The sequence below is a fragment of the Camelina sativa genome, chromosome 16 (genome assembly GCF_030686135.1).
Source record: "Camelina sativa cultivar CO46 ecotype springtype chromosome 16, ASM3068613v1".
Lineage (NCBI taxonomy): Eukaryota > Viridiplantae > Streptophyta > Magnoliopsida > Brassicales > Brassicaceae > Camelina > Camelina sativa.
The window spans coordinates 7,666,941-7,681,814 of record NC_141895.1 but is presented as its reverse complement, the minus strand read 5'-3'; the positions used below and the strand labels follow the sequence as shown (position 1 = coordinate 7,681,814).

Sequence of the window (14,874 nt, the reverse complement as noted above, 5' to 3'; positions counted from 1 at the left end):
TCTGAACTATTTTTGTTTTATTTGTAAGTTTAAACGTGATTCTCGATTCACCACTGAAATAAGAAAAATAATTTGATCTGATTTTCCTGGTCTGTATTGAAACTATTCAACAACACTGAAAGCTGTTAAGGAGCTATGATTTAACACATTTAGGGTAATAATGATTTCTTACTTGTTTGATCACAATATATATTTAGTTTGTGCTGATGAAATGGTGATGAAACAAGACTTGCTTATTTACTAGTTGTTCTACAGTTTTCCACCACACACTTTAGTTCACACGTTTCTAATAAGCTGTATAGAATTTACATACGGGCTGGACCACCCTATCGCAATGGCTACCACAAACTATTTTACCTTCGGCGAATCTGCTCAAAATAACTTTTTATGTTTGGGGAAAACTCAAACTTTATTCGTGAAAACTTGTTTCATAAATGAAAGAACGTTATGAACTAAACGTTGAATTTGATAATATTTATTGTAAACATCCACTATTCAATTTTTGCTTTGCATGCTAGCGCTAAGTATGATGTGTATGTTCATAGATCAGTAACCGTTATTTATTTATTTCATTACACTCATCTTGTCCAGCTAAAGAATTTGCTGTATGAGAGAGAGCACATAAGTGGAATAAAGCATGGTAGGGCAAAGATTTTTTAGTTACTTGGATGACATATATTATTGTGTGAATTCATCATACGGATCAAGGTGAGTAAGAACCAGAATCTCAGATCAGATTTTCTGTGTTTGGCCTTAATTTACCCAACTCTCTAGTGGTTTTAGTGTTTTTGAGGTTCAACTCAGTTAGTTATAATTTCGATATGTAAGAAAATACAATTTATACGAGTTGAGATCAAAGGGAAATAAGCCTAATTCATTACAAACTATAGTCACTTATGTATTGAATGTAAATACATTATATAATAGACATAAAGTATTGATTAAATGAGATATATTTATGCAGAATCGTGAATTACATAGCTAAGATAAAGATTTCGATCGTAGTTAAATTTTGAATCTAATAGTTAAATTTTAACTATATACTCTTTACCAGTTAAGATTAAGATTTCATAGTCATTTGGATGACATGAATTATTGTATGAATTCATCATGATAAGGAGTGAGTAATGAATGGTTTAAAAACATACACCGTAAGAACCAGAATCTCAGATAAGATTTTTGGGGTTGGCTATATTCATTGGAAGGGACAAAAGGTTTGTTACAACGTGTTTTACGTTTCCTCCTTCTAACCAACTCTCTTGTTGGTATTAATCAAATTTGGGACCAAACGTTTTCTATTAAGAATTACTATTATTATTACAAAGGAAAATCCATGTGTGTTTTTTGGTAAGACCACGATCTCTAACGTCAAAACACCACCATGAAGTACCCACGGCGACGATTCCATCACCGTCAATGAACGTCATCACCGGAAAGTCCTATCTGAGATTCTGAGAAATATATAAATTTTTAATTAGGGAGTCTTGATAGTATAATACATGCTGGCAAAGTCTTAGCCAATCCCAAATTTTGAGCTGTAATATTGGAGCATACTTATCAATAGTTTACAATTTTGAGAAACATAGAAATAATTCAAATGGGTTACCAATAATTAAGATCAGAAGGAACTCTTCCATCAGAAAACCTTCCACTGGCGGAGCCTCAAGGAAAATCTTTGCCATATGGAGGGAAGTTACACTTTAGAGAGTTGGAAGATTATGGTTATTTCCTGTATCCATTATTGAATCTCCAAACAATATAAGTGCTGGGATTATTGTTGTATTCTTTCCCTAGCTGCGTAAGCTTCGATGGCGATCAATACCAAAGCGAGCCATAACATTTGAAGCTTCATTTTCGTCCTGTTATACTTTTACTATTTCAAAACAGATTAAAATTTCGTGTTATTATATTTTTCGTAAAACTATAACATTTTTTAAAGTGTAGCAGCAGCATCCACATGTTGTAATGATATATATAGTTTTGAGTATTTTGCATAACTACTTCATAGGTAAAGCAGTATATGTTTCCTCTATTCTTCTACCTATATATATATATATATATATATATATATATATATATATATATTAATGCTGACAACTTAAAAACATAAACATAAGATGAATGGACAAACAGTGGGAGGAGCAAGTGGGCTACTGATACTCACCTCTCTTAACATTTTCACCAAATCCGGGTTCCAACCTGGTTTTTTATAAAAAAAGAATGGACAAATATGTGAAAGAAAGAAAACAAAAAAAAAACATACGATCAATTAATGCATTTGTTTTCTATATAATTAGTTAGTTCGATATTATGACATTTATGGTGTTGGGATAATTAACCCCCAACATTATATGAATCATATTTGTTCAATACAATCAATCATATAAGAGATTAACTCACTATTTAAAATTTTTCCAATATCTAGTTCAAGGTTGGGCGATCTGCCAATCTCTGGTCATGCTCCAGCTGTTAATCTAGAGAGAGAGGATTCGGAGGATTGTACAGAGGATCGGAAAACGTACCTTTGATGATTCTTTAAGGAAGATTACTATTGGTCATTGGATTCGATCGATTGTAGGAGGAGAAGTTACGGTTTTGAGAGAGAGAAAGAGACGATGTTTCACCAAAGGATTAGAGTTGTCGGTTGGATTGTGTTGACTGTCTTTTTTTTCTTTTAAGAAATCCTCATAAATTCCATCTCGTAACATATGATTTTGGTATTCATATTTTTCAACTAAAAAACAAATTAAAGTCTTGTAGAATCATTCAAAGTAGCATTTTTAAAAAAAGTTGTGATATTTTGAATAACAATAGATTTTAAAGAAATTTTGTAAATCATTGATTGAATAACAAGAGTTTGTAAATTATTTTAAATGATTTTACATAGATTCCAAGTTGAATAACATAGAATTTTAGAAGATTATTAAAAATCATTAATTGAATAACAAGTGATTTTAAAAATACTCTAAAACCTTCTAAAATACAAGTTTAATACCCCCTCTTAATAAAACAAATCTATTACTATTAGTAATATTCTTTTTTTCCTTTTAAAAAAAGGTGTATAACTTGGTGAAAGGACAAATATGTCAAAAAAAAAAATACATACGATCACCTAATGCATTTGTTTTCTATATAATTAGTTAGTTCGATATTATGACATATATGGTTTTGGTCTATGCGGCCGTATATACAGTGAGTATACGGTAAACGGTGACCCACTGTACCGTTTATAGTCTAAGCGTTTTAACATATATGGGTTGGTCTAATTCGCTTACTTATACGGCGTATATACTGACGATTATACGGTTAGCGCATATACGTCCGTATTTTGTTTTTTTTTAACCTTCAATCAAGCTATAAAACGAAACCTATAAATTGAAGAAACCCTAAGCTTTATTCGTTTTCTACTGCCGTGACACTTTTCTCAAATTTTATTCTATATTCGGAGAGTCTTCATTTTTTCTTTACTCCTCTTCTCTTGTTTTGATTATATGATCTTTCTCTTTTTGGCTTTATCATGTCTATAGTATCGTTGTTGTCTTGTTGATTATAGAACTATAATACTTAACATCGTTAAACTAGGTTTGAGTTTTGAATTTTTATACTGTAAAACTCTGTTTTGATATCATAAAAACAGAGTATTGGTATAGTAAAACTCTGCTTGAAATCGTAAAACTTTGTTTTGAACTTTTGATATCATCAAGCAGTGTTACGAATCGTAACTTATGATTGAATCTCACTGCATATTTGTCTTTTGTAATTTTTTTGCAGAAATTATTCAAGTTCCAATGGATTCTGGTTTGAATGAGGAACCTAGTGGAGCATCAGGTTCAACAGTTTTGAAGAGAAACTCGAATGATATTGCTTGGGAATATGAAATGTTGTCTGATTCGAAGAATCTTGACAAAGTTAAATGCAAATTGTGTGGGAAAGATTTTTCAGGAGGTGCTTACAGGATAAAAGAACATATTGCCAAAATTCCTGGAAACGTTTCTGCTTTTCCAAGATCATCAAAGGATGATCAAGAGAAGTGCAAGACTGCTATCGAGGAAGCAAAGAAGAAGAATAAGAAGAAGGTAACTCTAGATGATGAGCTGCGGCAGACAGTTAATGTTCATGGCAGTGGAGATATGGATGATGTGATTGAACTTGAAGAAATGGGTTCAAGAAAGATGCAAAGGACACTTGGTCCAATGGATAAGTTTGCAACAAACATCAATCCAGAATCTAGACCTCCAACTAGGCAACAAAATATCAATGATGCTCTTTGGAAAGAGAAGCTACACAAGGTTCAGCAATATATTGCTAGGTGGGTGTATGCTTCAGGGGTTCCTTTCAATACCATAGCAAACGATGAGTTTAAGCTAATGGCTGAATCTATAGGACAATTTGGTCCAGGAGTCACACCACCAAGTCAACACCAACTTCGAGAGCCTTTACTTAAGGAAGAGGTTGATAGAGTTCATGGTTTGCTGAAACCACAAGAAGAAGAGTGGAAGAAGAATGGATGCACAGTTATGAAAGATGCTTGGTCTGATCGAAAAAGGAGAAGTATCACGAATCTGTGTGTTAATTGCAAAGGAGGTACAATGTTTCGTTCATCTAAAGATTGTTCAGATGAGGCTCATACTGGCGGATATGTTTTTGAGTATGTCAAAGGCTGCATTGAGGAGATTGGTGAAGAGAATGTAGTTCAAGTGGTTACTGATAATGTTGCTAACAATATGGCTGCGGCAAGAATGATGAAAGAGATCAAGCCGAGTATATTTTGGACATCATGTGCGACTCACTCCCTCAATTTGATGCTTGAAAGCATATCGAAACTCACAAGGTTCAAAGGCACAATTCAGATGGCGAAAGACTTCACAATCTTTATATATGTTCATCATAAGACATTGGCATTGATGAGAACATTCACAAATAGGACAGACATTGTGAGACATGGTGTTACTAGATTTGCATCATCGTTTCTTACTTTGCAAAGTCTCTTGGTCAAGAGGGATCAACTAGCAGCCATGTTTTCTAGCAGTGAGTGGAGAAACTGCAAATGGTCGAAACATTCCAAAGGAATTAAGGCATTTAGCACAGTGATGAGTGTTAAATTTTGGAATGGGGTGATAATGTGCTTGAAAGTTTTTGGACCATTGGTCAAACTGCTTCGACTTGTTGATGGAGATAAGAAGCCTACAATGGGATTTCTGCATGGAGAACTGATAGAAGCAAAGAAACAGATCAGTGATGAATTAAAACATGTGGAACAAAATGTTAAGCCGATATTGAGTATCATTGAAGAAAAGATCAAGGGTCGACTTGACAATCCTTTGCATCTGACAGGTTATTTGTTGAACCCATACTACTTCTATAAAGATTCAAGCCAAGCCTCCAGTGATGAGGTATCAAATGCAGTATTTTAAGTGTGTCTCTGCATTTTTCCCCAATGATGTCAACACACAATGTCAATTCATCAACTCTGAACTGGCGATTTACAAAAACAAAAAAGGGAACTTTGGAAAACCATGGGCCATCCTAGACTGCCAGAAAGAAGATTATGATCCAGGTAATCTGCTTTTACTTATGCCGCATAAGCTCAAGATTATATGAATCATATTTGTTCAATGCAATCAATCATATATTAATAAGAGATTATCTCACTATTTATAATTTTTCCAATATATTAGTAAAAAAAATCTTTTACGAATAAATTTTTCAAAAAAATATTTCTACCTATGGCTTTACAATTTATATATATATATATATATATATTAAAAAAAAATTTTGACAAACATATATTATTAATTTTTGATAAAAGGCTTTACAAATTTACAAGGCAAAGAGTCCTATGGAGTTGGCAAAGAAGTGTTTGCGGCTGATAAGTTCCGGTCTTCTATGACCGGAAAAGAAAAGTCCGGTTAACAGAGACGGAGGACCGGTGAATTTGGTTTGCACCATTTCCCTTACTTTCATATACTCGTCGAGTGTCATCAACTCCAGAAGCTTTCTACAGCCCTGAGATTGAAATATTACATAATTTTATCAGAGAGCAAAACAGATATTATATGAGAGCTTTAAGAGATTATGATCAGTTTCACTATATATGAAACCATAGGAGAAAGATTGTATTAGTACCAGAGGATTTAGTACGTCCATGTGGTTAATAATTTCGTCCTGCCACAAATTGAAATGTTTAATTTGATTAGTATTTTCATAAAGCTCAAAACCATGACGGTACGAGCTTATCACGAGTACTTTTACCTCTGGTATACCAGGATTTTGCATCACGGTACCGAGAACACGGCGAACTAGTCCATCAAAGATAACTTTATTTACTGATCCATCTGCGTTTACCCATGGATATATAGGCGTAGGTTGTGACTTCACTGAAGTTGAATCCTTTATTTTGCCTTTGCTTCCCGTTCCAAAAGTGGAATATGGAGCTTTGATAGATGATGCTTCGTGTAAACCGCTTGTTTGAGGCCTTTCAGGAAGGTTAAGAATCGTAACCTTGTGAACACTGTTCTCAGCGACATGATCTCGCTTTTCGTGTGAAGTAGTGTAGTCGCTGGCGACAACATCGTTTGACTTTTGCTCTTCCAGAGCTTTCTCTAAGTAGTTCACTGGCAGAGACTGTTGACCATTTTGGGTAGTTCCACCTTCCTCCAATGTCAAGAAGTATTTTGATCGGTAGAAAGAATGAACAAGACGGACATCATTATAGCCATTTACCTGAATAAAGATAGCGTCTGGTTAACAAAGTTACTTATAAAATGATGTAACTAACATGAACAGAGTTTCATAGTCCAGGAATGTAAAACTAAGAAACCTTGAGTGTTTTGTAAAATAAGAGATATGGTAAGACAAACCTTTAAAGCTACCCCAAATGTTTGAAGTACTTCTACAATGCATTCACAAGTTTCTTGGCCTGCAGATGAACAAACACAGAGGTTAAAATAAACAACTGAAGGTTTTTAAGTGTTGAAGAGGTTAGCCTGATGCTTACTTGGAATATTAATAAGACAGTGGACTTCTTCAGTGCTTAGACCTTGGTCACCAGCCTTCTGAAGGGCACTGGAAACAGCTTCAAAAACCCCGGGACTGAATAAAATCAGTTGCTCGCCTGCAGATCCGGACATAATACAAGTAGCAACATTGGCCATCACTTGCCAGGGGGAATCAACTAAACTGCCTGGTATTACAGTAGCATCAGTAGAGTTGAAAAGTTCTTTCATATCATTAGAATCGCAGCCTCTAGTTGTTTCTCCCGACTTGAAATGAAGTTCACCAGAGCGAGAGTCATCATCTTTAAACAACTCTATTGCCTTAGCTATTGGTAGATTTACACGACGAACAGATACCGCTATACCCGGGAAACCCTTTTCCTTTCGGAAGTTGATTTCACCTTCGCCTAATAGCTTAAACTTCTTAGCATTATCAGGTTGATCAGATTCTTCTACGTCATCAGCTCTACGTTTTAAACCTCTTCGATCACCAGGCTCTCCAACACCTTCTTCGGGCAAGGATACAGATATAGAGAGTTCACCAGAAGCAACCAATGACAAGAAATTTAAAGTATCACCGCATTGCAAATCTGAAGTAAGAGTGACTCATCCAGCCATAAGGTCGCTTTCATTTTCGAGAAGCCAATTGGAGAATTTGGCAGCTCTTTTCCCAGTATTAACCGGGAATGGTGACTTTGAAATACTATGCAAGAAGTTCTGAGAAAGCACAAATGGCTGTCCACCACTTCCACCGACCTAGAACGTTGTCGTAAAAATAATGACTTTCAGTTTTCAATTACAAATACATTAACTAAGTTCATCCAAACAATCAAAACGAATTAACCTAGTATAACAGGAAAGTAATAGGTAGTTTTACCAGGAACTTTTTGTCTCTGAGGTGGCTATAGGCTGTGAATAGGTCTCCTTGAGAATATTGTCGTAAGGTATCTTCCAGCAAATTTGGTTTACCAGGTGCAGTAGGCTTGCTCAGATAGACAAGCTTTAACAGTTCTACAGCAGTTGAAACTGACGGAGATTTCTGCACTTGTATACTACCATTGTACTTTTCATCTAAATGCGTAAAATTTTGATGAAGACGATAATGTCCAGATCGTCGAGACGTATCTTTAACTTGATCCACAGAAACACTTCGAATGTCCTCTGAGTTAATTGCAGGTAGAACCATTTCACTCCCCTGCAAAGCCCATTATTTTAGTTTATCCCCAAAAACAAAGAACCATTGAAAAGAAAAGTAAGTAATAAGGTTTCACCTCATCAACTATATCTTTGTTTGACCATTCTCGAGAGCTAGTTCTTGCTCGTTTAGACGCCACCAGTTTAGCCATCTTCTTGAGCTCAAGAACATCATTAAAGGCTTGACTTATACTCTTTTCATTGAAGTTATCCCATTTTTCTTCATCAGAACAAATATCTTTACGATGCTCAACACAACCGGATTCAGTTCCACCAATTTCCTGGGATAAATGTCTAAAACGAACATGTGAACTGTTGCTCTCGGGCGAACAGTTCTGTTTCGTCTCTAGATGCTTTGCATAACGCTCAGTGAGTAGATTGCAAAGCCTCATGACCGCCTTCCTAAATGTATCATTCTTCATCAACGTTTGAATCCGTCTCTTGCAAGCTAAAGGAGGTGCAGGCAGTTCTGAAACTGAAGCCCAATTTACTCCATGAAATTTTACCCCAAGAGCTGCACGGTGTCTAACATATTGACTCAACAATTTCCTGACCAGCGAAAACTTGTGTCAGTTGTATCAATCAGAGATATAATAAAATGCTTACAACAAGAACCAATATGATATATGATCGATCACCATTCGTATAAACACATAAATATACTACTAAACGTTCATTGGATGTGTCAAGCGTACCTGTCCGCATCATCTGTCCATGAAAATCTTTGTGAAGGAATTGATGTGGTCTTTGAACTTGCATGCTAGTTGATGATGGAAGAACACAGACCTTCATCTTCAGTAAGATCCCTTATCTCTGCATTTTCTTGTTGATTGCTCTCCTGATGCATTGGAATGGGGGTTTGCTCCTCTTGTAATGATTCTTGAAAACTCTCACTACTTGAGGCATCAATGGCTTCAGTATTTATAACCTTCTGTCCATCTACTAGTATGGATCTGTCACCTTCTCCTGTAGTCTTTGAGAGGGATGCTCTTTTTCTTTTCCTGGAAGATGAAGGACTATTTTCTACAGCATTATTTTTATCTTTTGATTTTAATTTCAACCGTCTTCCATGCTTGGCATGATAAGCATGCATGACCTGCAATGAAAAACAAAAGTATAAGAACATACAGGTTCATTTAGCTTCATGGTGGCTGTTTTAAAGCTGAGACATTGAAGAAATCAATTTTCTCCGGCGGCATATGGTCTCTACGATCAAGGAAAATAAGGAAACTATTCGCCAAACTAGCTACCAACAGGTCTTAAATATTGTTCTCCATGTAATTAAGCAGGTGACTAAGACAATTCTAATACTATACACAACACAAACAAAACATATGTTTACCTGCTCTATGGTCAGGTTCAGATCCTTAGAAATCTTCTCACACTCTTTGAATGAGATTTTTTCCTTCTCATCAATTGTAATACACTGTAAAAGCTTAGCACGTTGTTCTGCTGTCATGACATGATCTGAGGCCCAAGAGCGGACACGAAAAACCTAAAGAATTGACAGTTAGAAACTGTTTTCTGAAAACATAACATAAAAGGCAGCTAATTGTTGTATATATATAAGTAAGCCATAATATAGAAGAGCAAGCTTATACCTCTTGAACAACAGATCCCGGAAACGCTTGCTTAGCAGCTCCTTGATCAGCAGCCGCATAGAAATATTCTAGAGTTCGCCAATATTCATCAACAGCATCTCTATTTGACAGAATAAAGTCATGCCGATTACGTGGACGTAAATCAAGAGACATGTCATTGGATGTAGCAGCAACAAACACTGGTTCCTCTATATACGGCTTAAGCTCCATCGCATGTGTTAAATTAGAATACTTCTCTTCCATCCCATCACGTCTGAGTCTACTACTTACCATCTGAATCAACTACAAAACAAAAATAGACAGACGCTATGTCATTAACCATCTTTTAACTGCAAATATATGAAATATGGTACTTTAGGTAACATTTAGTAATTAATATTACCTTCAACCGGCGTAATATATTAATAAGCATCGATAATCTCCCTGTGGCATGAGTATCCATTAGAAGCTTATACTCTTCGCTAGTAAGCTCAGAGAGATACATAACCTGTTTGCATTTCTCCATCATATCATCAGATTTCTGAGTACATCCAACAACTTGTAAGAATAGTTCGAGTGGCATAGCTCTAAAAGCATCTTCAAGTGCAAACAAATTCTCATATTTATGATCGTGTATAGAAGAAAACACATTTTTCCAGCCGGGCAAAGAACTAAAATAGTCCCAAAGGAAACAGTGTAGAAGCTTCACACGAACCATCTTTGCAAGAACAACCCCTTTGGCTCTCGTAGCTCCTGATTTGGATGCTTTGCTAGCTCGCGCATCCAAATCCACATTAGTTTGACCTCTCTGAACGTTATTCAATTCTGGAATTGGCTCGTTGCTTTTTTTCTTCGATAATCTCTGGCTACGGAATCCTAATTCAAAAGACCTAATCTTATCATGGATTTCACCACCTACATCTCCAGTCAATCCTTGAACAGATGGATGCAAAACTATCACAGAGCAACGAGTACGACCACAATCATTTACAGTTGGAACACGAAAGCCAATGCATTTGCAGCGTCCTTCTTCTTGAAGCCTGTTTAGAATTCTGTCAATGGTCTTCTTATCCACCTGGGGACTCCTGTCCTTCTCAAGACTGAGAAGCCATTTGTAGAGCTCTGCTCTCAAAACAAACTTCTCCGCCTTTGGCCAGCCAAGAAAGAAGAAACAAATAGTCAGTTTGAAGGAAAAAAAAAGGAGATAGTTGCATGTAACATGGATAAAGAGAACAGTAATTACATTTAAACGCTCAAGTATTCTCTGCTCTCTCAGAGTGTTTTCAATAGTAGCATGAGGTTGCTGCACTTTTGTTTTAGCCGGCTTCGGTAGAACGAGATGGTCAGCCAAATTAGGGGAGCCCTTTGCAGCATCAACAACTTTATCACCAACATCATGGAATGATTCTTGTAAGTTACGACGTGTATGAATCTTTCTTCTTTTGGCATTAGATGGTGAACAACCACGAACTCCTGAATTTCTTTCAGCGCCATTTAAACTTGCAGGTGTAGATAAGTTAGCATCTGAAGCTGCAATACCGTGTTTTGTAGAGGTCTTAGCCAATCCACTATTACCATTAGGTGTGTTAAAATCATTTTGTTCAGCTTTATCAGGAAACAGATTAGAAGAAGACTTGGACGCCGCATGACGAGAAGTCCAAACTCGAAATACTCTAGTCTTCTTGTGGCTTTCTTCCCGTAAATGCATCCCGACTCTTGAACAAATACTACAAAGCCGAGGATAGATCTTCTTCCTATCAATTCCAAGTCTTTCACATACCTGGTAAAAACACTAATTTAATACACATTCCACCTTCCCAGTATTTTAAAGTAATTTTATCCATCAAATGAATACCTCCATAGCAGCCAAGCCTTTAGATCCTTGGGCATCAACCATATCATAAATTTGATCATCTATTGGAAGCTCCAAAATCTGTTCTGTTTTTTGAATACTCCTTCCGAATTTAAGGAGTTGCTTTTTCCCAGAGTAGTTAAAATCTTTCTCTGAAAATCTTTTTAACAAACGGAGGCATCTTTCAACCTACAAAAAACGGACGAATGAAGAAAAAAAACAGTTTTATATCCAAACAAAACATAACTGAAATGCTAAGTAAGAACAATTATTGGCATAAGATGCAGAGTATATAGTTCACCTTATTGTTCACCATAGCTTCAAACTCCTCCACTAAATGAGAGTCTATCAAACGGCGACAAACCTGACGTTATCCCACAAGAAGATTCATTCAGAATATTATAATTGAACATGAATTAAGCTTCCAAAGATAAATCTAAGTAAAAAGATAAATTACACTTCTCCAAGCTCTATGCATTGTATGTGATCCCATATAACCAAGGCCTTGCTTAATATCCGAGATAACTAAAACCTGCATAACAAGAAAAAATGAGTACACAACTAGCAAGATCCAGCTTGATTAAGAATAAAAGAACCCTTCGAATTTACTAACTTTCTCGTTAGCTTGTTCGAGCTTATCACAAACTGCCTTCATTGCTGGTAAAAAATCTTTAATGAGCGTATCCTCTTTTACACTATCTCCAACGTCAGTAGCATCTTCATGCTCCGACACAGAGTCATCTTTGCAAATCTCAACCCTCTGCTGTGATCCCAAATCCTTGGCGTAACGAGTCAAGTATATCATGTTTGTTGTAATACATGAAGTCGTTTTGGAATCAAATTCTTTAGTTCTCACAATTGCTGGTTGCCTAACAATCAAACCTCTAGATTCAAGCTGCTTCACACTATAGAAGAAGTTCCTACCTTCAATACCAAACTCTTTCGCAATCACATTCTGTGCATCTCCATTATCACTACATCAAACAATATAATATTAATCACAAACTCTTAATATAGTAACTAAAAACAAAAAAAAACACGAATTTGTGATAACCGAGCAATAGCCAAACGCTCGAGAACGCGACGCTGAATCGCGGGAATAGTTGCGTTATTCGATTGAGCATCGTACAAGCCAACGAAGTTAGCTCTGAGTTTTTCATTAGCGATGATCTTCAAATCGAGCCTTAGTGCATCTTCAAGCTGTTGAATTGAAGTATGTGATGATCCGTACAGAGTGTTGTTCTTCGCCTTGAATTGGAGCTGAGGGATCGTGAGCAGATTACTCCAGAGATGAGCTTTCACGGAAGGTGAAAGAGGAGAGAGACGTGACCAGAGAGAGACGAGAGCGATCCCTGTGTTTCCTTGACAACAGATCTCATCTAGTGCTGTGAATACAATCGAATCCATCTTTCCGGTTAGGGTTTAGGTTAACGAGAAATTTAAGTCAGTCGATTACTCTCCGGCTGCTGGGAAAATTCAAAAAATCTCTCGTCGGATGGGGTTTTGGGGAATTTGATTTATACAAGTGGGGGAAGTTAGGCGATCATGGCGGGATCAGAGGAGGATTGAGAAAGAGAAAGATATTATGACGAGTTCTTGGTGACGGGTTCGATTCCTTTGAACGATGAACAATTAAATAATTCAGAGGTAATTTACTAATTAGGGTATTTTAGGACCACTAAACTTTTCTGTAGTGCTATTTAAATGTGTAGTTTTTTTTTTTTACAAAAGTAATTAATATGGTTATTAAACTAAATTTCTTAAGACTTTTGTTAAATTGAAACTTAATGATATCTAGAAATTCCTTTAACAGTTTACATATGCGTTATTTTCCTTTTATTTTATACTGTCAATACTTTTTTATTTTATATTATGTTATGACATTATATATTTTCTGAAAAAAATCTAAATTAGATTGAATTTGAATAAGGGAAGTATGATTTTATATTTAGTTACCTCCTTTTTTTTTTGTTATTTTCATGGAGTTAAAAAAAAATCAAAAGAGTAATATAATTAGAGGTAAACCTTAAAAATACTACTACCAAAAAAAAAAAAAAATACTACTAATTGTTATAAAACATGCTTATAAGTTATAACATGTGATTAAATTATTAATCTATTATTTCCTCGTTAAGGAAACATCTCCCTTCGATATACATCCTTGTTGGCAACCTTTTTACTTTGTCTTCAAATAAGTAGCTTTGCTCTCAAGTTTAATAAACTTGCTCCCTAAGCTATTGTAACACTATGAATAGGTGAGTTTAGTTATTTTTTGTTGAAAGTTTGTGTGGTAAGATAATAAGAAGAGATTTTTTTTTTTTTTTTGTATCAATTAAGAAGAGATCTTTCTCCATTTCTCCATTTCTCCATTTCTCCATTCTTTTTAGCTCTCATTCCCTCTTTTTAGCTACCTTTAGTACCACTTGTCAAAACTACTATACATACATAAACAATACACATAGCTATATAGAAATGTAGTTTACAACACTAACCTTTTTTAATAAGCTTTAAACAAAATTTTGTATACGTTACCGGACTGATTTTTTTAAGCTAATCAATATATATCTTAACAAAGAAATATTTCTAAATAATACTAAACTAAATCATGCGCTACATTGTGGGATATTTCTTTAATTTTTTCTAATGATTATTACTTTCTTTATTTTAAATAGAACTTTAAATTTAAATTTTTTTTTTGGAATTGATGGTTTCTGAATTGAAACTTAATATATAATGTCTATAAATCAAAACCTAGAAATTACTTTGACAGATATTATTTTCATATAATCATATTATTACATATGATTTATTCACCTTTAATTTTTCCTAGTCAATACTTTTTATTTCATTTTTATATTATTCTATTATTAAATTTTTTAAAAATATTACTAAATTTTATAAATCTGAATTTTTTTTTGAAAATTGTAACATTAATATTTACTATGTTATAAGAATGTTATATAATTACAAACTATAAGGAAATTATAATTTTTTGTATTTAAGTATTTCAATTTTTTTTTTTTAACATCTAAAACACTTTATTGATATGAATCACAGTATACAAGATTGTCAATAACATTACAAATACAATCAATGGTTTGTGTAACAAAAATACGATAAAGAAAGTACTTAATCTTTTTCGTCATCTTCGACAATCTGGTGTGATTTTCTTGTTTGGCAATCATATTCTTTTTATTAATGAAATACCAGTAACACTTTCGAAAATCATAGGTAGCGATCCATCTGTTACATC

At 34.8% G+C, this 14,874-nt stretch overlaps 1 protein-coding gene, 1 long non-coding RNA gene and 1 pseudogene across 3 annotated transcripts; 1 reads left to right on the top strand and 2 right to left on the bottom strand.

The window, feature by feature from the left end:
* Positions 1 to 1,164: 1,164 nt before the first annotated feature.
* Positions 1,165 to 2,717, bottom strand: LOC104750172 (uncharacterized). The gene is made up of 4 exons (XR_761550.3): positions 2,523 to 2,717; positions 2,165 to 2,199; positions 1,607 to 1,873; positions 1,165 to 1,451 (listed from the first exon to the last, which is right to left on the bottom strand). It is a non-coding gene; the product is annotated as an uncharacterized LOC104750172 (long non-coding RNA).
* A 1,048-nt stretch (positions 2,718 to 3,765) lies between these two features.
* Positions 3,766 to 6,871, top strand: LOC104753484 (uncharacterized). Its single transcript, XM_087493414.1, has 2 exons — positions 3,766 to 5,557; positions 5,828 to 6,871. Exon 1 carries the CDS (start codon positions 3,789 to 3,791, stop codon positions 5,412 to 5,414), a length of 1,626 nt encoding a protein of 541 aa, XP_087349540.1. The 5' UTR covers positions 3,766 to 3,788; the 3' UTR covers positions 5,415 to 5,557; positions 5,828 to 6,871.
* Positions 5,766 to 13,201, bottom strand: LOC147925258 (uncharacterized; annotated as a pseudogene). Its single transcript, XR_015585372.1, has 17 exons — positions 12,676 to 13,201; positions 12,235 to 12,595; positions 12,079 to 12,153; positions 11,923 to 11,985; positions 11,625 to 11,810; positions 11,013 to 11,549; positions 10,173 to 10,916; positions 9,791 to 10,072; positions 9,532 to 9,684; positions 8,885 to 9,285; positions 8,267 to 8,738; positions 7,873 to 8,190; positions 6,998 to 7,751; positions 6,861 to 6,919; positions 6,253 to 6,723; positions 6,127 to 6,165; positions 5,766 to 6,006 (listed from the first exon to the last, which is right to left on the bottom strand). The product of XR_015585372.1 is annotated as an uncharacterized LOC147925258 (transcript).
* Between the last annotated feature and the right edge of the window lie 1,673 nt (positions 13,202 to 14,874).